Below are 25,884 nucleotides of genomic sequence, written 5' to 3' on the forward strand. Positions count from 1 at the left end.
TTTTGATCAAGTAATTCACATTTATACAAATAAAAATTTTTCTTAAAAGAACATCATTCAAAACAACTCTTATTCAATTTTAATTTTTAAACAAAAATATAAAATAAACTGCAATCCCATCCACTCTAGATCTATCAGTATAATACTAAATTTAAAAAATAATAATCACTGCACTTAATATAATTATAACACATGAAATAATGTATTGCTTTTCTATTATGTACCGATAAAGTGATTGAACTTTATGTAAGTTCAATAAAACTTAAATATTTTAAAAAGTAATTCAAAAGTTAAAAAATAAAATAAAATTATATGTAAAAAATTGAATGTACATTATTGTGACATTGTCACAATGCTGCAATTTTTAATCATCTTTTAATTTAAAAAAAAATTACACAACTTTCAGTCCAGACCAGAAGTTCTTATACAGTTAATCAGGACCTCTGGCCCCTAAACTTTCCATATCTGGTCTCAATTTTCATCTAACTAACTCCATTCCCGAGATTAATGAAGGATGGACAGATGACAGTGAGAATGTATAGATCTGCAATCAGAAAATTGCAACCCAATAACAAGGATTGGCAAGCAGAAACAATGTGTCCGCATTATATGAATTTAACTGGTATTAACTATCTTCAAATTTCTACAAATTCATTACAATGGTTGTCAGCTTATAAAGCAAACAATGTTCTTGCAAAGAATTTTGTTTACAAATTTATTTACAGAACTGTCTTCAAGAACATTGGGAAAAAAGAAAGTAAACAAAGTGGAAAAGAATAAAAATGTGAAACTGTCATTTTCCCACAATAATTTTAGTTCTGTACTGTGATTTTTATGAACTGTTTAAAAGTTCTTTTTATCTTTCTTTTCGGTTGATAAAAACATTATTTGATTATTTAAAACAGATATCAAACAGATGTAAAGAAATATTGATAAAAAATCACAAAAAGAACTTTTAAATTATCTATGAAATTCTGGAACTGCATTTCTCTAATAATGGAAGAATATTGGACTAAAATTTGAGAATTCTATCAATTTATCTATTGTTATTAACTGAAATATTTTTACAGTGAATTTTAAAGCAATTATAACATTAATCTTTTTTGCATACCTCTCATTAAATATATAATTAGAATGAACAACAACACTAATAATAAACGATAATTCCTTTATTTATTCTTCCAACTGAAGAAATAGGCAAAAGTTTTCTTTACATTTCACTATTTCAAGCCATCAAATTTTAAGGGAAATAAATAAGAATTCTCATAGGGATATTTAAAAGCAGAACCAGTCCTACAGAAATTGAAAACTTTCTTAGGAGAAAATTAAGATATGTATCTCATGGATATCACATATTGTTACAATTACAAACAGTAAGAAAGATATATATATATATATAAAGTTCTGGAATTTGTCTCACAGTCATCTGTCCATGTGTATAAAAAAGAGGAAATGTTTTCAAATGAAAAACAAATTATCAATTAAATTCAAATAGATAGGTAAGTATATCTGGAAGAAATTATAAAAATATAGATGATTAGCTCTCCAATTGTTATTAATGATATCATATTGGAAATTAAGGGTTACTTTGGATTATAAGTTTAAATTTTTTTATATAGTGTTAATGAAAAACTAACTATTATTCAAAAAGAAACATTGAATTTGAACTGATTACATCAGTTTCCAAAATTCAGGAAAATAAAGTTATGAGCATATTGTCACAATACCATCAATTTTAAAATCATTTTTACCAGTAATAAAATGTTTTTTAATAATTCCTAAAAATTTTTAAAGCACAATCTCAATATAGAAAAGCAACACCAATTTAAATTAATTCACATGATTCAAATTATATTTTTAATTTAAAATTTACATATTTATTATTTCTACTTAAAAGTGAATAATTTGGAAAATGATTCAATGCTTTAAATACAAAAACATATACATTATTATATTAATTTTTTCAATAAGAAAGCACTATATTTAAGAATTTTTTAAAAAAATGCTACTTATAGCAAAAATCTTCATTTTAGCAGATGTCTTATGATATAAAAGATCAGTAAATATTTGATCTTTTATATTTTTCTATTGTCTATGAATGATAAAGATTAGTATTTATGGGGATACTATAGATTACCACCTATGGAATTTCGAGACTGAGTATATTTCTGAACTGAGGGGACCGAAATGAGTTCAACGATACCCACTTTTGGACCGGAGGCAAAAAATAAGAAAGTTATCATACTTTTTTCCAGCAATCATGCGATGATTGGGAGTTGCATCGCTCTCTCCGCTAAGTCACGTGTTTAACAGGCAGTCAGGCAAGTCGGCCATATATACTTTCAACAGAGGCAGATGTTGATCCACAAGCACACTAATCGTCTGCAGTTGGAGTTAAGTCCTTTTTGCACATCCTCGAGCTCCTCAACCTCGGGGCCAACAGCCCCTCAGCTGCCAACATGCTCACTATCGCTTGCAGTCGGCTAGTACTACGTTCTGCTATTGTGGCATGTCCAACAAACCTATCCCATCCCTCCAGGAGATGACCATCACTGCTAGGTGGTGGAAAAATCTGAAATGGCATGGAATGCACTGTGAAAGGCAAGAAATCGTAAATATTATATTTCTTATTTTTGGTCTCCGGTCCAAAAGTAGGGTATTGTTGAACTCATCTCGGTCCCAAGTTCAAATATATACTCAAAGTCCTGAAATTCCATAGGTGGTAATCTATAGTACAGCCATATTTACAGAGGCAATATTTCTTAGCATCTTTTAAATTATAATTTTGTCAAAATTTCAGTTTTTTTACTATGAATCTGATCAATTGTTTTAATTATTTGGCTTTTTACAATAAATCTGAATATAAAGAACATAATTATTCATTTTTTTCATCTACAGACATTATATACACATTTATTAAAAGCATTTAATACAGTGTATATCTTGGTTTCATTGCAAGAGAGAAGACAGTATTCTATAATACTTAGAAATTTTTCCTAAGTTATGTTTAAATGATTTTTAGGACTATAGCAGAGAATGCAATAGAAGAAAAATTATACTCTGCATTAATACTAGTATATTGTATTAATACTAGTATATTGTATTAATACTAGTATATTGTAGATACAGTAGTATTTAATTCTACCATTCTGCCGTGCAATAAAATCTTAGGAAAAATGAAAAATTTTTTGGTCAAATTAATGTAATATAATTAATTTTTTTTATACTACATTAAACAATATAGAGTACTTTTACAGTATAAATTTTAATTTTATATTAATAGTTAAAAATATAAATATAAAGATTAATATATAATACAGAAATGTTTATAGTATATCTTCAATTTTAATATGAAATTTATAGATGAAGATTAATTTTATAAATATTTGTTGTTTTATTACATAATATATTTATTAAATCTTTTCTATATAATTACAATATACAAAACATTCAACATCATTCAAGCTGAAGTAGCATATACCTGGATTTAGCAAACATTCTTGAGACCAGAGACTTTGTCCACTTAACTCAGATATCTATCAAAAATTTGCCATATATTTCAAATACTCTGTGGTTTTTTAAATAATTGATAACATAATTTTGTATTGCAAACAAAAGGGATAAAACAACAATAATCAGAAATAGAAAAATAATCACCAAAATTATTAGCTATTTTTATACAATGATTAATATAATACTAAGAAATGTCATTTTGCACTAAATTAAATAATTAGAATTAATGATTCACCAATTTAGAGAACTTTAGATGATCTGGAATGAAATGGTACTTAAAACTGCAACTACTGCAAATTAGACAGATGACATTACTGGTTATGCTATCTAGGCTTCTAAAGCAGGATGTTTGCAAATTTTCTTAACACAATTCATTTGATTCATTTCTCTTATGTTCTTTCTTCAAAATTCTCCAAACTTCTTATTTGCTACTTTCCATTATGCAAGGGAGAAATGCTAAGCCAATGTACCAATGTTTGATGTGAATAATGTCAGAGTACTATCAAAACATGGAACTATGAAAGCTTTACTTAAGTTTAGCAACAAATCCTAAAAAACAATGGCACCTAAGATAAGCATGATATATTTTTTAAAACTGATATAGTGATATTCACATGTACACTGAAGGCAGTGTCTACTTTATCAAGATAAAAATACATTAATAGTCCTGTTTTTATGCTGGAACCAAACATTTTGCCTGCTTAAGATAAGCATTTGCTAAATCCAGATTTCATGGTACTAATGCCTAACTATCAATATTTTTGTCATATAATTTATTCACATAAAATGAGCCATGTGAAATTAATTTAAATTTTAAAATACGTTAATAATATGTTAATCGAAAATAACTTAATTAAAAATTTAAAATACTTACATTGTAGTAATATTCCTTGCATGCGTTGCTGAAGTAATAATTTTGCTTTATTCAATTCTTCTTCATATTGAGATTTTTCATTCATAAGACGACGAACATGACTATAAGAACTTTGAATCATGGAATAAAAATGTCCAGCATTTCTTTTATTACATTCTCCTCGATCTAACCAAGTTATTAAAATTAATACTGCCTTTTGAAAGCTTTCTTCACCTATATAAATTTATTTAATAAAATCTTTAGTCTTTAACTTCCTTACATACAACTATAAATTTTTCACTAATTCAAAAATTATAATTTATTTCATATTTTTATTACATACCTCTCAATTTATCAATTAATAATGAGGCTTCATGATCAGAATAATGAACTATAGGGGGAGGACTTGGTGGTTGAAGCCTTTCTTGTTCTAAACGTTCTCTGTGACGTAATTCTCTTTGAAATGCACGCTGATGACATTCCCATTCGTACTGATCATCTCTTGCTTGTGCATAATCCACATGTAATCTTCCAGTATAAGCTGCTTCATCTTTATCTTCAATTTTTATGCGATAACCTTACATTTCAAAATAAACAAAAAAATGTTTACATTTAATATATTGTGGTCTAAATGACATATTAACTATTTATATAAAAATATGTATGTAAAATTTAGTTAAATATCATGAAATAATGGACTTTACATATACAGTATCAACAAAAGTCAAAATTAACTAAAAATTACTAGAAGTACTTACATTAAGAATAAGTTATTTAATGTATTAATAATGTAAATAAACTAATTTGTTATTATGAACAGAATACAGGTGCTCCCCTACTTACAAACAATTTGCACGTATGTCTAAAATTTAAATTTCACATGGATTCTAAAGTTCTATTGCTTCTTGTGGGGTGGTGTTGAAATCAGTCTTTGACCAGTAATAAAATTTTCACACAAATTCTGAGGTTCCATTGCCACCATGAAACGACATTAAAGTTGGTAATGTTAGAATAATATGTTTTTCAGTATTGTTTGCAATTTTTATAAACTTTTATGATTAGTGCTTTAAAAAATACATTCAAAATGTAATACAGTTAAACCTGTCTACCTTGAATCTCACAGGAACAAGAAAAAAATTCAAGATAGACAAGTTTTGAGATAGAGGTTCTTATACAGTAAACAGTAATAGGTTTAATTGGAAGTACAGTATTTTATTAATACAATAGCAAGTACAGTATATACCTGCATTAGGTATGAAAAAAAGCATTTTTGACATATCTTAACAAACAGTTTGTCAATAGTTTCTGATGAAATGAAATGAATTATCCAAATATGAAAATAAAATAGTCCATAAAGTATTTGAACCAAGTTACAATTTATTCCTAGTTCTCATTTTTATGACAGCTATAATTCTAATTTTTTTACTATGAGAAATTTATAAATGCATAAATTTATGCATGAGAAATTTATAAATGCATACATTTATAAATTTCTCATAATTATAAATATTAACAACAAACAAACTTCAGTCTTGCAATGCCTGATCAATTCATATAAATATGTTAGAATTCAACTACCATGAACTTAGACATTTCTCAAATAAAATCTTGAAATAAAATTTTGTAAGTCAGTTTTTGATTTACAAAAATTTTAACTTACAACAAAACCATGGGAACTTCACCTGTTCATATTAGGGGAGCATATGTATTATTATTTGACAACCTTGTGACTCTTAATTAAATTTATTTAATTTAAAAATATCTAATTTATGAAAAAAACGGTTATCCAAGCTTAAAGAAGTTCAGGTTCAAAATCTAATTCAAAATCATTACTGTATTTTAGAATAAACATAAATAATTTCTTTTTCAACTAAAAAGTCATTAAATATTCATCATATATAATTGTTTTTAAAAATACACAGAATTAAGAATAGTCTGAGAATTTTTTGAATAAATTAAAATTGATTTAATTTATCAAATATTCACCAAGAAATTTGTATAACTTATTAATTAAATAATTTAAAATATCTGCAAAATTTTATTCTGAGGCAGATCCAGGAGATTACAAGTGCTTAAGTCCACCCCACTGAAACAAAAAGATTAAAATTTATTTGTTAAAAAAGCAATAAATAAATAATTAATTTTTTTGTATTTTATTGTTAATAATTATAGAGGATTTTCAACAAATTTATTACATAAATACAATATAAAATTTAAGTTATAAAAAAGACATAACTTGGTCAACTTTATGAAGTTGTTTATCATAGCTTATTTGATATTTCATAAGTTTTTTTGGATATTTTTACAAAATCAAAAACTTTTATAATAATAAAGACAGTAATGGATCCAGAAGAAGGAAAAGACACAACAAACACAAAAACTAAAAAATTAAAATAACACAAAAACACAATAATACAATAACAACACAAAAATTAAAAGTATTTCAATAATTAATGAGGACCTTTTATTAACATGGTGCAGAATAATTGTATTGCAGATGATCCAATAAATTATATTTACTATCATAAAAGTTTTCAAAACAATGTTCTGAAGTTCGAACAAATAAATTTTAATCTTTTTGTATCAATGGGGTGGACTTAAGCACTTGTAATCTCTTGGATCTGCCCCAGAATAAAGGAAAGAGTCAGATTATAGTCTTTAAAGAGAGAATGAAAAATAAACCTATTGAAATCAATGAAAAGGAAAATTAATACAAAATGTCTTTTTTTCTCCTCGTGTAATTAATGTCATTACTTTTTTAATTTATTGCTCTCATTATTTGATAATAGATTTAAGAAATGCATTCATCCTCCTATTAGACTAAAACAGAAAGACACTAAAATCTGTAAGTTTGATAATGATATCAAATTAATTTTTAAATTATAATTTTATTATTACTGGCTTGTCTTTATTCCTTATCTAAAATCTAATGCCTAAGCTCTACATGTATAAAAACAGTTATTTAATTTAAATTATATTATTTTAAAATGAATTTCATTTATTACTAAAAACAAGTCTAGAACAAGAATTGCATCACAGTCTATCAAAGTAAAAATATTCAGATGATAACTTAAATCATCAGATGTCATCTACATAAAAATTAATAGTGTTCAATTTATTTATAGAATTATGATTGATTACTTTTTAAATAATGAAAAACTAACTTTAAAAACACAAAAGTGAAGCAAATAATTATAAAAACAAGGATAACAAGAGTATGCAAAGCATAAATTTTACATTGGCAAGCAAGTGAATAATATAATTCAACAATAAAAATGAAATGTTTTTCATTAAAATTACCAGAGAGAAAAATGGCATTGTCGATGTACATCTCATTTTCATAGCGTATATGACAAAAGTTCTTTTTACTCATTCTAATTGTTGTGATTTCTCCACACCTTTCAAAAACTTCTCTTATTATGCTTTCTGTAATATTTTCAGGCAATCCACCAACAAAAACAGTTCGGCAACCAGGTGGTCTTTCTCGTGTAGTAGGAGGTGGAGCAGCTAAAATAGTGAATAAATTAATTCTAAGTTTATAGTAAATACTTACAAATATAATATAATTTAGTTTAAAAAGTAAAAATGTATGTTTTCTTTTAAGAAACTAATTATTGATTATATAGTTATATAGATCTTAGTTTATTTATACTGGATAATATAATGTAATAGTAAATAAATAATACAATATTAAATAAAAAAGAAGTTCCCAATCTAAAGTTTGACACCTGAATAAATAAAATTAATCTAATAGGAAAAATATTACAAACAAAACAAAGCATTAAAGTGTGGTCCCAATATAGGCACACTCAATAGACAAATATACATTTATAAGAATTCAATATAAGAGCTTTCTTTTATACTTTCCAATTTGAGATGAAATAAACAATAAACAAGCAATGTCAATGTTTATGATAAAATATTCTATACGAGTATAATGAGATTGAAATTCTCATATGCTGTGATTATATAGTTTGTAAATTCCAGTCTCATTTACTGCATATGTATTCATTAATGGTAGTGCCTTCATTCCAGCATGGCTTTGTGCACTTTAGTAAACTTTATTTCTACATTACAAACCCTTCTACTGTGAATCAAATTTTATTAACTAAAAGAATTTTAATTTGAATTAAAAAGGCAGACGGTATATTTCACAATTTTAAAAAATATATATAGAAGAAAACTTAAATGTCTTCAAGCTTGAAGACATTTTAGTTTTCTTCTATATGTATTTTTTAAAATTGTGAAAGCATTTTATTTACTCTATTCTCTTGTTTTCTGCTTTATTGTTTTAACTTTTTTCTCATCAATAAATAAAAAAAAGTATCTGGTGAATTATGTATTTGCTAATGTCATATTTACTTTTCTCATTTTAATTAGCTCCTTTTCTATCAATAAATAATGTAATTGACACTTTCATTTATTTTACTTCAATTAGTATCATTGATTGATAGATTTAAATAGCATTTTATCATTATTTGGGAAACAAATAGGATGACTGGATTATGATGAAAATGAGATACAAATTTCAATCATAAGAAATAATGAGAAGTTTTTCAGAAACGAGATATGCTAATAAATTGAAATTTTACAGTATTTGCATATACATAAGTGTTAATCACAAAAATAATGTTATGTAAAATAAAAGCATCATCTTCATGATAAAAATAATTATTAAGATCAAACAAATCAGATAGGATCTATAATGATCAAATTATAGTTAAAAATAGTTAAATCATCATATAGTTAGTTTAGAAAAATGAATCTGCTTTTTTTTTCTTATCAAAAAGACAATTAAGTGACTAGCTAACTTTTAAATTTCATGTTTAAAATAAAAGTTTATATGAATTTAAACCTATATGTAATAACCAAAAATCCTCAATAATACTCAGTTATAATAAAAAAAAGGAAATTCAATAAAATTCAATAACTTAAAATAGTTATTGAATTTACACACATTAACACAAATACATTCATAACTAGTAGTATCATAGTTATGTTTCCATGGCTATGCCGAGTTTTCAACTTTTTAAAGAATTTTTTAAAAATATATAATTAATTTTTAATTTTTATTTTTCAGAGAAAGATGGGTTAAGTCTTTCCATCACCAAACTACTTATTTTAATATATTTAAATTACATCTTTTAGTAATCTCCTCTCATATTTTTATTCTATCAATATTCTATTTTAAATCGCTCTCTCATCTGATTTACAGGATACTTTTATTATGTTTCTAAAAAATTCCTAATAGTATACACCAGGGGTCACCAAACTATGGCCAGCGAGGTCAGTTCATCCAGCTTGCCGCCACACGTCAGCCCAGGGAACACCTTTCCCTAAAAATGAAAATTAAAAAAATAATAATGAAATTTATAAAAAAAAATTTCAACCAAGCACAAGTCATAGGTTACAGACTCTTAATTAAGATGATATACTAGCCATTGTGATAATTTACTGTACTAATTACTGAACTTTAGCAGTCTTCTAACATTCCACTGATACATGTTTTTGAACCAATTAATGAGACATCTTCAAGTATTAAAAATCAAAAGAAAAAAAAACTCCACTTTTTTGACTTCTGACATTTGAGGTCAAAACCAGATCAAAAACATTAGCATTCTTCTAAAATTCCAGTTAAAAAGTCACTTATTAGTCCTACAAACTGTTAAGTTGAATACCTCTATACCACTCACTAATATGAGCATATTTACATCATAGCATATACAATAAATCCAATAATTCAAAATTGGTTTCTTTTTTCCTGAAACTGTTTAGTATCAAGGATTTTTGACTATTACATATAAGTTTAATTTCATGTAATCTTTTATTTTAAACATGAAATAAAAGTTAGGTAGTCACTTGGTTGCATTTCCTTGTAAGTAATACTTATTTTGAAAAATGAATCTGTTTTTCAGAAAAACATATCTTGATATTCTATTGGAGGTGCTATTTCTATTAATATTTTGGAGAAGTTCCCTTGTTACTTGCAGACATTTAATTAGTGAAGAAAAGGAAAATCAAAGAGAAAATTATGACATGATCTTATATTATTGTAAATTCACAGAAAACTGTTACAATAAGTATATGTTACAATTTTATGCATGTGGTGACTATACAAAGATTTAGTAAAGTAACATTAATAAAAATTCATATAAAATTAATTTTTATATGCATAAGAACTTTTTTCACTATTGTAATAAAATTAAAATAGGCAGTTTAAAATTTTTGTAATATAGAGAACTGACATTTTAGCTCATTTGTTATATAAATTTATCTACAACTATAGAACAACATTTGCTATAATCTCATCTAAATTACATATTACATTTAAATTAATAATAAATTTACTTGGTTTTGGTGGATATAGAACACAGCTGGGCAAATGAATAATTTCTTTTATTGGTCTTGGAACTAATGTTCCTGTACCCAATGGACCTGGATCTGAACAACCCATAAATCCAAACTGAAATATAAATATATAATCAAGAATTATAAAATATACAATATAAAAATTAATTTACAAATTATATAAAATTATAATAAATTATAATAATTTAATATAGATTTAAACTATAATTCTAAAATTAGAATTATTTAGTGAATTCAAATCACTAACACGTTATTTTTTTAATTTTTTTTATATAATATAAACAGCATTATATTACAATAAACTCTCTCTTTTCTGGTCTCACTTTAATAGGCCTCCATTTTAACCAGTCATATTTTCTACATTTTTTCCAATGAATTAGATTTCTGGTGTCAATTATAGAAATTAGTACAGTATACTATAATACTCCTATAACTCTCTTCACTTCAGTTAGTCTTTATTAGCTATGTTGTTTGAATCATAGTCTCTCTGTAAATACATATTTCGTCATTAATTTTTGTTTTTTTTTTTTAAATACATTCCATTTTGAACCTATCATTCCATAATGTTAGTTATGAAGTGATACAATCAAAAATGGAACATGTTAGCTATGAAACAAAACTAAGTCTTGGAATGTACTGATAATGAAAAACCTGTAAAACATATGTGATGAACTGGGTAGCATTAATACGGTAAATAATTGTCAGAGAAACTGAAAACCCTTCAAGACTTTAGTATGCAAACACAATCAGAGAAAATGATCTCAAACAAGTACACTATGAAAAAGCCAAAAAACACAAAGTCAATGATGCATTATGGGCATGGTTTATGAAAGAATGACACAGAAGAATACTGCTTATCAGGCCAATTTTAAAGGAAAAGGCAGTGCATTTGCACAAGAAAATAACAGCATGGAAGAATTATTAGCCTGTGAGGGAGAACTTTCATTAGCTAGGTGACATCAAAGAAATTGTCAGTAGATCAAGATGCTGAAAAGTAGATTTTCCCAAAATATTTTAGATGTTCTACTGAAGAAAAAATATTATTCCAGATAAAGTCTAAAATTTGGATAAACAGGATTTTTTTTCCTCTCTTTCCACCCTGTGAATACTATGAAGGCCTTTTTAATCATATTCATCATGAGTTCAGCCAGATCCATACAAAGGGATGGCTGGGCATTCAGGGACATGGTCCAACTTATCTGGGACAGACCATCCATGAAAATAACCTGTGCTGTGGTCCTGCAAGGTACAGGTCATTCTCAATTAAAGTCCTCCAGAATAGTAGGATTATGTCTTAACTATATTGGCTATCTGACAATTCATCAGATTAAACAGGCTTATATGATTTAATAAGTATAATTAAATTAATATTTTACTAAAGCAAGGATTGGATGAAAGTCTGGTGTGATAGTCACGCGAGTGTACAATAGTCCATGAGAGGCAGTACACAAAAAAAAATAATAATTTTTTTTTTTCATGTGATTAGCAATATACAGGATTCTTTCAGATTCCAACTCTTAATGTTATACAATATCCCAAACTGGGGCAAGGAATTAAGCAAATACAGAACAAAAGAATGCACTCACAACAAATAAGAAAAGACGGACTTGTAATCTTACGACTAACTTACACTAAATTATAAACTAAAAAGGAAAGGAAGAATAGCAAGAAGTTTTAGTATGATAGAGGAGGTTATAAGGAATACCCGGGTTCTCTGTTTGGTAGTGACGCTCTTCTGGTGGGGAACCACTCTAAATAGTTTCTTGCTGATCTTTTTCGGATCTCTTTGAAGATTCTCCTTATACAAGGGACGTTGTCTCTCTCTCTTTATGTTAGCAGAGTCCTTTCTCTTTCTGTAGGCCACCTTCATGTCCCTTTGTCCTTCTAGATGATGAGCAGGAGCGTAGCTTTCGCATGCCTACCTTCACCGAGAGTCCAACCCAAGAATGAACTTTCTTATCGTTCTAGTAGCCTCAGGGCCTTCATTTCCCATTGTTAGCGTGGTTCGTGGAAAGGGTTACTCCACCCACAGGAAGGAATGTTAATAGAAAATTCAAGAAAACAAAAGGAAGAACAAAGAAAGAAAACTTAAAACTAAACTTATATCTAATATATACATTAATATGGTGTATTGTCACACTGGGTAGCATAACTAGCAACATGACAGCATGGTAAGTAGGAGTTGCTGGTTTGAGTCCCACTTTGGGCAGATTCTTTTCTTCCAGAACCTTCTAAATCAATTATTAAAATATTAATTTAATTATAATTATTAAATTTAGCAAGAAATGACATCTAATGCCTGCCTCTAGTGTCAAATTACTTAGCATTTAATTAATAATAGTGGCAGTGATATGATCCAATATAATTTAGCAATTGTTTGGCTTTTATATATAACTACAGTGGAACCTCGGTTAACAAACTTAATCCGTTCCGCGACTCCGTTTGTTAACCAAAACAATTTTTCCCATAGAAATTAATGCAAATGCAATTTATCTGTTCTAGCCTCCAAAATTTTTGTGATTTTTATTTGTAAAATACAGTAAGTTTTCTTTGATGAAAATGTAGGAAAACATACTATCTATCATTACAGCAACAAACATGTAAACTTTATTTAATAAAATAGCACTGCACATAGCTTCATTTTTTGTAGTTGATGGCAGAAGAGTGGAGATATACAGAGCTTAATGCTTAGAAGGGGAATCCCCCAGTAGCGTAGCGAGGGGGGTGCAAGGGGGTGTATCATGCATCGGGCACCACTCACAGAGGGGCTCCCAAATGGTCTCCAAGACAAACTATATGTGTTTCTGGAGGGGGAGAGGGGTGTCAATAAAGTGTTGGGCACCAGTTATATTTGCTACGTCACTGGAATCCCCTCCAAAAAAAAATAACGGGTAGCACTTCATCGAGAGATTCTTCAAGTCAAGGTCTCTTTTGGCAAGGAACAAGAAATTGATCTAAAGTTTTCTTACTCTTTTAATCAAAATTTTTCTCAAATGCAATAGCGCATTGTCGTTTTCTATTGCCACTATCACTTTTCTCTTTCTTGGATGCCATATTGATTAAATATATAAATCACAAAACTGAAAAAAGAAGTTTAGCACAAACACTAGGAAAAACAATGCTTAACTTGCGCATGCCTAACAGTAACTAAAATTTGACACAAAATACCGTTATGTTCGTTATCCGAGACAAAATTTTTGCAAAATAAAAGTTCGTTAACCGATTTGGTTGTAACAAGGGCGTTCTTTAACAAAGGTTACACTGTAGAGATTTGGATGTTTATATTTGATTCTTAAATATTTTGTAATGAAAAACTAATTAGCTACTTTAAACTTTAAATTATCATAGTTTTTTCTCATTAATTAATATATGATATATATCTCCGTAATTTGTCAGTGAATGCAAATTTTTGAAATGCCTTCTGGATTGGATAAACTTCATTAGTTTCTTTCCCTATGTTACATTTAAGATAAATTTATTCTATTAGAATTTGCATATGGTTTGCAACAAAAATTATAAGTATATAGAGTAATGGCACCAGTAGTCAACCATTTAAAGTTGTTTTGGATTTTGATATTTTTTATTACAATGTGTACTAATCATGAAAAGCAAAATTCATATAAGAAAAAGTTTGTTCTATACTTGTCATGGAAAAATAAAGCACTTTTTTTTTATTAGACCTTTTTTTTACATTATGAAAAAAATTTAATCACAGGGCTGTTCATCCAGTAGTTGACCAGAGGTCTCACAATTGTTTATGGCAATCAACAACTGGGATTTTCTTCATCAAGAGCCTGACAAATGTGGCAACTGTAAAAGGATAAGCATAACTCAATAATAGGCGTTTTGTGGAAACTATGCATCTGAAACATAGAACCCTTGTTACCTTCTAAAGACCTGAAAATGCCTCACTACATGATTGACTACCAGAGTGTGGCATAATAATTCTTTCCATCACTGTGAGTGAAACAACCCATTATTCTTACAAGTCATAGAGAAAGGTATTGTCTTATGATGCTTCCTGTGAAGATAGCTTTCCTAAACCTTCTCTGATAGACTAATTATGCACAGATTTCGGCTTACAGAGTCAATTACTGGAAGTGGTCGACAATAAGAGCCCCTACTCAAGATACACTTACTTGTCCAAATCCAGCCATCCCCATTACTCCAAGAAAATTTGGATCACCAGTTACTCCCATCATTGCAAAAGGATTTACAGTTGGATTAATTGTCCATTGAGATGGATTTAAACCAGGTAATACACCAGGTAAGGTGCCAGTATGTGGAACTATTGAAATATGTCCAGGAACTGCAGGTAATACATTTTCATTTAAGGTATTTATATTAGACAATGCTGGTATTCCTAAAAATCAAAATAAATCATTTTACAGTTAATAAATAGAAATTAAAGTAACCATTTATTTTTTATTCTATAATTAAAAAATATGCATCTAAAAATATATAATATAAACTTTAAACATAATTTACAATCATTTGAATCTTGTTAATTAGAAAAATTTAATTTTTGCTTTTTTTTTTTTTTTAATAGAATGAAAAACAGAAGTAAAACCTTTTAAACTTTATAAACATATTGGTTAATGTTACCATGATTCCAAAATGGCGGCTTGTCTCTGATTCAAGGAAACAGAAGAAAGAAAACAGTGAGGATGTAAGTTCTAACCTAACCTAACCTATTTTAATAATTTGGTTGGTAATAATTATGGTATTTTTATTTTTTTTTTTTTATTTTTAACTTCCCTTAACAGGGATCAATACACCCCGCACCGCATTGCACAACGGGGAATAATTATGGTAATTTATTAGAATAGGTTAGGTTAGGTTAGGTTAGGTTAGAATGTGCATCCTCACTGTTTTCTTTCTTCTGTTTCCTTGAATCAGAGATGAGCCAACCATAACCAACATTAACCAACATATTCAAACAAATATACTTTTTTAAAAATAAATCTTTATAAATTGATAGTAGCATTAAACGTTTAAATTTCTTAAATATTTCAGCAAAAAGAAAAAAGTTTATTTTAAAATATATTTAGTAATAATAATTACTGGAGTGATATTACTTATAAATTATATATGCAACAATTTATTACACTTACCATCACATTAATTTACTTTTCAATGTTGTTTTATATAATGTATAGTACATGTAAAAGCAACTAAACAGATGTTTATCATTTGTCTTTAAATTGTTTTTGAAAACATTTTGAAAATAATCTGTTAATCTTAACATAACAAAATTTATAAACTAATTTTAATAGATTTTTCGTTATTTACAGCTATCTCAATAAATAGTTTAATTCAGGTGGCCAAAATATTTTTATTTTAAGAAATATTTTTGGTTATAATCTGTCTTTGGCTTACAGAGAATAAAATAATGGAATATAACAGAATAGAATGAATTTGAATAATTTACTAAACAAACAAAAATTCTTTAGAACAGATTTTATTACATAAGTATATAATAAAATTTAGTAGAAATTTATAAATATATACAATAAAAAAGTATTTTAAAATAGGCTAATATAAAATAAAAGACTATTTCTGGCATATACAGTCAAACCTGTTTTTATGTGGGGGATAGGGACCGCATTAAAAAAAACGCATTAAAAAAAATCTCACGAAACTTCACGAATGGCTGTAAATAATAGTTTTCGCAACACAATTAAAAAATATTTTTTTTATGCGGTCAACAGGGACCGCATAAAAAAAGTCTCGCATAGAAAATAACTCAAAACCGTACGAAATAGAATTTATTGACAACAGATGTCAGCACTTGACTGCATCGTCTGGTCTATCGTCTGTTTTACATATTTTTGTCCAGGTGGTGTTTTGTTGACTTAAAAAGTAAATTATTTCATTTTTCGCATATTCATGCAATAATATTACTATAATAAGTGCATTTATGCTATAATAAGTTTATTTAGCTATAATAAGTCAACGTAAGACATGACGAATCGCACGTTCGCATTTGACTGTATTTTTAAAATACAGTCAAACCTGTTTTTATGCGCTCTTTTTATGTGCGATTTTTATTTGTGCGATTTTTTTAATGCGAATTTTTAATTTGTGCGGTATAGTTGGCGACTAGTCTCGTGCGATTCGTCATGTCTTACGTTGACTTATTATAGCTAAATAAACTTATTATAGCATAAATGCACTTATTATAGTAATATTATTGCATGAATATGCGAAAAATGAAATAATTTACTTTTTAAGTCAACAAAACACCACCTGGACAAAAATATGTAAAACAGACGATAGACCAGACGATGCAGTCAAGTGCTGACATCTGTTGTCAATAAATTCTATTTCGTACGGTTTTGAGTTATTTTCTATGCGAGACTTTTTTTATGCGGTCCCTGTTGACCGCATAAAAAAAATATTTTTTAATTGTGTTGCGAAAACTATTATTTACAGCCATTCGTGAAGTTTCGTGAGATTTTTTTTAATGCGTTTTTTTTTAATGCGGTCCCTATCCCCCGCATAAAAACAGGTTTGACTGTAATGTTTTTTAAACTGTTATTTTAAAATAGTGAAACTTACTAAAATTAACAATAAATATTTAATTAAAAACTTTAAATTATTAAATAAATAAAACAAACCTTTATCCCTATCTTTCTCTCTAGAGCTGCGATCTCTATCTCTATCTCTTTCTCTTGTCCGCTTGTCTCTTCCTTCTCTCACGCGTTCCCTACTTCTTTCTCTATCGCATCCATGATCTTGTTCTTTATCATGTGACCATCTTTCTTCCTCATTCTGCTGAGAAGTGGATTCTGTAAAATGAAATATTTTTAATTAATATATTAATTCAATTTGTACAATTTAATTTTTTTAAATCCTGTTACCTTGAGCATCCAATTTTTCTGCTAAGTTAGATTTATTTATGTTAAATTCTAATGGAGCATCATTTGTAGCAGGGTCAATAGAAGAAACTGTAGTTTGATTTCCAGAACTAACCAATTGATTAGGAGGTATATGAAGTGTAGACGACGGTAGTTGCGGACCAATAAATGGTTGACATTGCATCTATAAAAATATATTTCAAATATCAATATGATAATTTTTTTTTCACTTGCTTATTCAAAATGGTATTATCCTGAACATTAATCACAATACATGTTTAACTAATATACAATCACAAATTTTTCCAAAATTCTTAAAAGATTAATTTACTTTATTTGATATCCATATTATTTTATTCCAGTTGAAAAATATATATCATAGAACAATTTGGAGATTACAATTAAATATGCTGATGAGAAAACATAGAATCTATTGAACAACAAAACCAATAACTCCTAAAACAATACTTTATGATACCATATACAGAAAAAAAGACATTTGCTTTAGCATTAAAAAGTAGGAAAAATGTCTTCAATCTATCTTTAATGATAATATTTATCTTTACTTCTTATCTTATGAAATGCAAATACTCAACTCCTGAACTATTATTATTATTTCTCAATCTTAATAGTTTCATTAACTTTAATGAGACTGAGAACAGTTCCATTAGAATAGTCTGAATAACTTAAAATAGTCTATTTTTGTGTTTAGAAGTTACAACATATCATCTATTTTATTACTGATCAAATGTAAAATGAAAAATGAAAAATATTAAATCTCCCAATTTATTTTATGCACTTCTTTTCCCTTATAACTATCATATATATATACCCTACGATGACATATCTATTTTAAATATCTATTGTCTTATCATAGAACAATTAGCTATATTCATCTCAAAAAAAAAAAAAAAAAAAGTAACAGATTAGCTATTAAAATGTTTTATATTTGAGATGCAATGTGCATCAAATATATTTTAAAATAATCATATATCTAAAAAGTATCATTTACTAATGCAGTTTTACTAACTTGGCATTATTTGAATTTTTATGTGTTTTGTTTTATTTATTTGTTTTTTAATTCAAAGATTTCCAAAGGAATTAATGTCTTTTAATATGTAATTATTAAGCTATTGTAAATTAATTAGTATAAAAAGTTTTTTTAATTCTTTATTTCAGATTTTCAAATTAAATCACAAATTCTTTACTTAATTCAAAATTTCTGTTATTATATTCTTAATTTAAATTCACGTCATTAAACTATAAACAGGAAATAAATTTTGACTTCTTTAGCTTCCTTAATTAAGTTATTGATTTAAACTGTTAAATTTGAAAATATAATAAATATATATGCACTCTATGTATGTGTGTATATATACATATACAATCATCATCATCATGTGTCCTTCAGTCCATAAATGGACTGTGCATCTGATAATACTAAATGACTTCTGGCAATCTGTCTTCCATTTCATGTTCTATTTATATATACTTTTATTGACAAATAGCTGAACCATAAAAGAACTGTAGATGTCTTCTCTAGAATTTTCTGGATACTTTATTTTCTATAATAAATATTTATTTTGTATATTATTATGTGAGTAAAAACTTGCTGTTTTTCCATATGTTTTTAATTGAAATTTAGTCAAAATAAAACTTTAGCAGTTAAAAAAAATTACAATGATATTTATCATATTTATCATCTTACATTTGTTCCTAGAAATATATCTAAAACTACATATCCAAATCATCATTAGATCATCGATAAGTCAAATAACCTAATGAACATTATTTTAGAATTATCATATTTAAAATGATCACCTTCAGCTTGTGTAATGAAATATCAATAAAATATATCATCAATTTGAAAAATAAATGAGAAAGCTTGTGATCCAGATATCAGTCTATTGCCAAACTCAAATATGAGTTATAGATAAAAAAATAAAAGGAGGAGTTTTATTGAATCATCATCTCAATCAGTATATATTAGAGTATGTTCTTATATTTTATAAATATAGTAATATTTATAAAAAGAGTTTCCACTTCAAAAATAAATAAATAAAACTTCTCACAATTATGTTCTATAGAGAATATCTTGTTATTTTATAAATAAGATGAAATAATACCAAAAGATAGTTTTCCAATTAATTTTAATTAACAAGATTGTGTAATATATAATTTCTGTATTTTTCAAACACTTTTGATTAAGTTATCGAAGTACTTGTGTAATTTATAATTTCTGTGTTTGCTTATCTTATTATTTCAATTAAAAATTAATTAACATCGAAAGAGTTTTCTGCTTTATTTATAAACTATATTGAAACTACGTACTATTCTTTCTTAAGTTGCTATTTATTTATTAAAATCTTAATTATTCTATTGAACTTTTAGAATATTTATATTCATTGCAGTTACAATAAAAAATTTATTTAAAAAGTTTTTCATGTTATTTAAGAACACTTGACATAATTAAACTGTTCTACCACATTGTAATAACTAATCAGTTATAAATCTGAATAAAGATATATTAAAAATATAAAATTGAGCATTTTTGTTTACTATTATCTTTAAAAAATTATCATATTTACTCGTATATAGCACGAGGTGTGACTTTAAAGATCAAAGTAAAGAAAATTAGATTTATTAATACAATTCTAATTTTATTTCGTTTAATCACAAGTAAAATATCAAACAAACATAAATGCACACATTGTCCCACAAAAATTACTGGCATTTTAAACTTTAAGAAAAAATCTTGTAAAATCGACAACATAATTTGTTCACGTAAAGCTGGACAATCGGGAACCTTTTTTGCCAATTCTTAACAGTCAAATCTACTCTCCGTCAATTACAGTTACAAGTTTTTCGAAATTCTGATTTCCGAATAATCATCTGTTTTCACGTGGGAATGGATTAAAACTTATATCAAACTCCCATGTGATTTTGGAATTTCAATCTGGAATTCAATTCAAAAGCTTTGCTTTTCCTATTGTTATTCATCTTTACTCCTGACAATATACAAGAACGATTCAAACAACCCAAATAAAATACTTATGTTTTTAAATAGAAAAGGGTAAGCATCTGGTAAAAAATGCAAATTCACAGTTCACAAAAATCATTTGCAAAAACGCAAAGGATTTTTCACTCGTGCCTATAGGATGACCTAGGAATTTGAAGCTGTGATAAATGAATAAAAACCTCGTCTTATATGCGAGTAAATACGGTATCTAGTATTTTAATGAATAAATACTTTTTTGAAATATAAGTTTGGTAATTTAACTGCTTTCTTAAATTTGATTTTGTATTTGTCATTTTAAACTTTATAGAATGGTTTAAAAAATAATTCATAAATATTAAACACATTTAAACATTTCAAGTTTATTTACATAATGAATATAAATGAACAATTTTAAAAAAATTATATCTATTATTTATTTATCTATCTATGCACATTATACTTTATTGCATTTACATACATTATATATATTGCAACAGATATTCTACGTGCAATTTACAGTCTATATCAAAGATAAATTCAATAGTTCTATAGAACATTATATTACTAACTAATTAGGAGAACAACACAAATGTTACAAATTTTAGAAGTCAAACTTTTATATTGGGTAAAAAATTTTTGGGACCTCTCCCTCCCATCATCAGACCCAAATATTCAAAAAACAGAAAATACTATATGTTCTCATTTGAATTTGATTATGGAGATGAACAGGCATATGTGTTTTTTCTCCTGAAGTCACATGGAATTGTTATATTCAGATACTACTAAGTAATAAATAGTTCTTAATATAATGAAAAATACTCATCTTATAGCGGCTGTCTACAACACTCATTTTGTAGAATTTAGTTGACGTCATAACATATTGCATGAAAAGAGAGAAGATTGTTTTTATGAATATAAAAGTAAATTCATTTATGATATGATGAAAGTGATTTATCTGATTTGACTGATTTATGCTTTAATCAGAAATGGAATTAATTTAAAATATTTAAACATATTTATCTAGTTGATGACATATACCGTTTTTCAATTTATTCAATAATGAAAGACTTACTTAATCAGTAGAAAAGAAAAAAAGTACTTATGTCATTGTTGTATTTATTATATCAAAGGTCTTCTATATATTCAAATCTATTACAAAGATTAGAATGAATCTTTGTAATAGATTTGAATATATCTGAAAGTTATTTGTTGATCATGTTGGATTTCAAAGTCTTAAAGAAAGAAGTAACTTATTTATAAATTATCTTCAAAACAACTAAATCAAACAAAAACATAAAAATTTCATGGTAAAATTGTTGAGAAATGACACAACATGACAAAGTGATATCACTAATTTTATTTTGTTAAAGAATTTAGAGTTTTCAATTTTTGAACCTTTGACATCACAACTAATGTTAGGTGACATGTTGTAATTGACATCACTTGATATCATCTGATATCAATTGACATCATATCCAGAAGCTTTTGAAAATATCTGTAATTAATGATAAAATATTTTAAGAATTCAGTCTTTTATATAACTGTTACAATTCAATATACTTGGTATCATTTGAAATTGGTGAAATGATATTTTTAATATGGAAATATTTCAAATCATGACAATAGAGATGAAAAAATGCAAACATTATTTGCATTTTTATACTGTGAATTAGGTTGACTTTTTGTTTTGTTACCAGCCCAATTCTATCTACATCAAATGCTGTCCAAATCATCTCTGTGGTATAGGAATGCAAAGAAGTTTGAATGCACTTTCCCAAATAGTAAGACCAACATCAAAAAGCAGAACAAATGAAGAAAGAATGAGTTTTCCTGCTGGACATGCAAGAAAGCATGCAGACATTCATTATGTAGAGACTGTTATGTTGGACAACATTATTTTATATAGATATAAAATGTTTAAAACATGTATCAATAACTTCAATAGGAATTTACTGAAACAAATAGATTATGTCAATTGAAGAATTGAACACATTTTAAAAGTTTAAGAAAGTATTGAACAGATTTCCCAATTATGTTATTTATTTTATGAACAAATTTAATTTTTACAGTTTCATACAGAGGTCAGCATATCACTTAGACATGTTTTAGGAGAGTCCATTTTTCAGGAAGAACTATCTGGACTAATGATTCTTGAATTTATTATTATTATTATTATATTAGTATAATCCACAATAAGAAGCAGAGAGAAAAATAGAATCTTATATACTTTTCCAGGAAATTCCTGTATAATTTACATCATCATCTAGATTAGCAAAGGAAGGAGAGGAAAAAGAACCAGAGACCGAAATTTTAAAACAAGAAGTTGAATCGGCAGATCCTACATATTGGGAAGAAGATACGGCTCATTCTCTCGACAAAGCCATCAACGGGTTATTAGATCGTACGTAAGAGGGAATAAAACAGAAAGAATTGTGGGCAAACAAATACTTAAGTTCTTTAAAAGTTGCTGCTTACATAACAAAGAAAGCAGAGGCCGAAATTTTAAAACAAGAAGTCGAATTGACAGATTAGCCGATCTTCCAAAATAAAAAATCAAGAAAAATGAATTCAAAAGAAATAAATTTTCTAAATAAACAGTAAAATTCATTGATCTTTGCAAATACAATTTGTAAAGGTCAATGATGAAATTTAATTTTCTTGTTGACAAATCAAAAAGCGATGAATTTCTTCATTCTCTCTGTGGACTATTTTAATATAAGATAAATTCCCAAAATAAAAATTAAATAAATTTGTCTGTTAAAAAATATACATATGAAAAAATGACAGTTTAAATGACTTTTTCCAAAACATTTTCCATAACTTTAAATAATTCCCCAAGATCTTCAGAATGTTTCATACTATTTTAATAATTAGACATTAAATTATTAAACATTTTATATTTAGAATTATAGAATTAAAACAACAAAATGGATAATTTAATAAATCAATCACGTTTCTCAAATTCTTCTCTAAATTATAATTGATCAAAGTACAATTTCTCGAAATTAAATTTCATTTAACAATTCAAATTAATTTGAAATAAGCAATTCATTACAAATTATCACTTTATATTTGTAAACAACATTAGAAGATATTTTTCTAATAAAGACTAAAATAGAAACAATTACACATTTAAGATTATAAAAAAATTTCAAATTTGAAATAGATTATTAAATCAACGATATATCACGCTTTCAATCAACTCTAAAAATAATTAATTATTTATTTGATAATATATTATTAAAATATAATTAAAAATTATTTGAAAAATTTTTTTTTCTTGGTAAAAATAATGCAAATATTTTCATAATGCCGAATATTCAGAGCACTAAATAATTTTCGATTCTGAAATATAAACTGTTTACGTATCATATATTTGCTTGTTACACCGCTGTATAATGCTTAAAAAATAGTTTTTCTAATACCTTTGTGGTTAAATCCTTAAAAATGTTATGAAATAAACAAGTAAAAACTGAAAAATCTTCAGAAACCAAAAGTCAAAATTTCCACATTGGAATCTCAACGGTATCAATTGCCAGTTTTAAGCATCTACACTCCTCTTCATCACATAATTTCTTCCGTATCACTTAAGATTATTGAAGTTTTTCAATTATAATTAGAATTAATATTCTTAAATTATTCATATTATTATTCAGTTTATCAAATATGAGAATAATGTTTTATATTATATACGAAATGGAGCACGGAACGAAAACCGAAAAATCCGATTAATTCGAGAAATAATAAATTAAGCTTTTTAAAAATTTTTATTGGTGTTTTCTTAAAAGTTAAAGCATATTGAAAGTTTTTTTTTTTTTTTTTAAACAGCGATTATGAATTACAAGCGGGAATCTATTCAATATTCCCACTTATAAGGTATTCAATAATCTACGATAAATGCTTGTTTTAAATGCTAAAAGTGTGACTTTTTGGCTTCCTTATTTGTACTACAATAAAATAATAAAGTGATAAAAAACAGAAATAATAAAACCATAAAAACTTATAGTAATTAATAATAACAGAAACTTGTTCCATATATTTATAAATTCCTATAATAGTCCATTGCTCAACGCAATAAGAAATTTTAAATTATTGTATATCCTGACTAAATTTTTGCAGTCATTTAGCTAATTTGAATGGTTATTGAGATATCTTTAATAACCACCGATTAAGTAAATTAATTAATCTCTTACTTGAAGCGAAACCAGAAAAACTTCTACAAACCATTTATCTGATAATTCGCTTCAATGATCATTAACGGAAAACTGCAGAAATTTGTTTATCAACAAAGTTCTGCAGTTTTTGGTTTTAAATTATTTGAATTTTTTACTGAATTAGCATTTCCTCGTACATTTTAATTTTACATTTTATTTAATTTTACTCTTTCCACTCTATAATTAAGATTAGGCATCATTGACTTGTCCAGGCCACAATAGAGTTGAAGGCACGACATATTAGGAACATATTGAAAAATTCCTGAAAATCCGACCCGGATTCAGGTCTCTCAGATAGGTAGACAGATGCTTTTACCGACTTGCCATTTGCCCTATACCTTTTAGATAAGAATGCTAGTCAAAATCAGAGCCGAATGGATAAAATCATTGAAGACCGGTAGTTGGTCGCGAATTCGAGACTCGCCAATGGGCTGATCGCATGGAGTTTTCCGGATTTTCTTCGCGTGTCTAACACCTACAAACGGGTAAGTTTCCCATAGAAAGTCCCGTCTGGGAGGCACTTCTTTCAATACTTAGAGAACTCGCCTAGGCATCGATGTGACGTAGGCACAGCAAAGATCTTGTGGAATGTTGGACGGCTTCCTGAAGGGCCGGTTTCAGCTGATCTTCTGTTTAAGGTTTTCGCACCTCTTTCTTGAGGACAGACAAAATATCATTGATTGGGTTGAGATCGGGAAAATTTGGAACCAAGTCCAGGACTAGACTCAATTTTGGCGAAGCCAAGCACAAGTGAAGCATGCAGTAAGCGGCTTGGCGAGATCTTGCTGGAAGATCGCATCTTCCTGCGGCCGAAGATGGGCTATGAAAGGCAGTAAATGCTGTTGCAAAACTGCCTGTTAGCATTGAGTATTGACAGTCCCATCATACTGAACCAAATCACCAGTGCCAGAATACTCAAAATACCCCCACACTTGAACCGTGCTTGGAAACTTGACTTTCTGCTTCACACAGTTTCGGGCGAGTCTTTCATTCGACCGGCGGATAACTCTACGTCTGATATCTCCATATAGGACTGGAAAGGGCGACTCGCAAGAGTAAATCATCCTCCGCCATTGA

General features: G+C 27.2%; 1 protein-coding gene across 2 annotated transcripts in view; it reads right to left on the bottom strand.

The window, feature by feature from the left end:
- Positions 1-24,228, bottom strand: part of LOC136976423 (ecto-NOX disulfide-thiol exchanger 2) — a 43,835-nt gene extending 19,607 nt beyond the window's left edge. For both annotated transcript variants that reach the window (XM_067271688.1, XM_067271687.1), the window contains exons 1-8: positions 24,019-24,228; positions 17,599-17,779; positions 17,356-17,526; positions 14,875-15,098; positions 10,715-10,829; positions 7,667-7,873; positions 4,710-4,943; positions 4,388-4,600 (exon numbers count right to left, since the gene is read on the bottom strand). In XM_067271688.1, coding sequence (XP_067127789.1) covers positions 4,388-4,600; positions 4,710-4,943; positions 7,667-7,873; positions 10,715-10,829; positions 14,875-15,098; positions 17,356-17,526; positions 17,599-17,779 — 1,345 coding nt within the window. In that variant the 5' untranslated portion in view covers positions 24,019-24,228. The remainder of the gene's footprint in view (positions 1-4,387; positions 4,601-4,709; positions 4,944-7,666; positions 7,874-10,714; positions 10,830-14,874; positions 15,099-17,355; positions 17,527-17,598; positions 17,780-24,018) is intronic.
- Between the last annotated feature and the right edge of the window lie 1,656 nt (positions 24,229-25,884).

Source organism: Centruroides vittatus, unplaced genomic scaffold (genome assembly GCF_030686945.1).
Source record: "Centruroides vittatus isolate TY-2023 unplaced genomic scaffold, ASM3068694v2 contig_400, whole genome shotgun sequence".
NCBI classification, from domain to species: Eukaryota; Metazoa; Arthropoda; class Arachnida; order Scorpiones; family Buthidae; genus Centruroides; species Centruroides vittatus.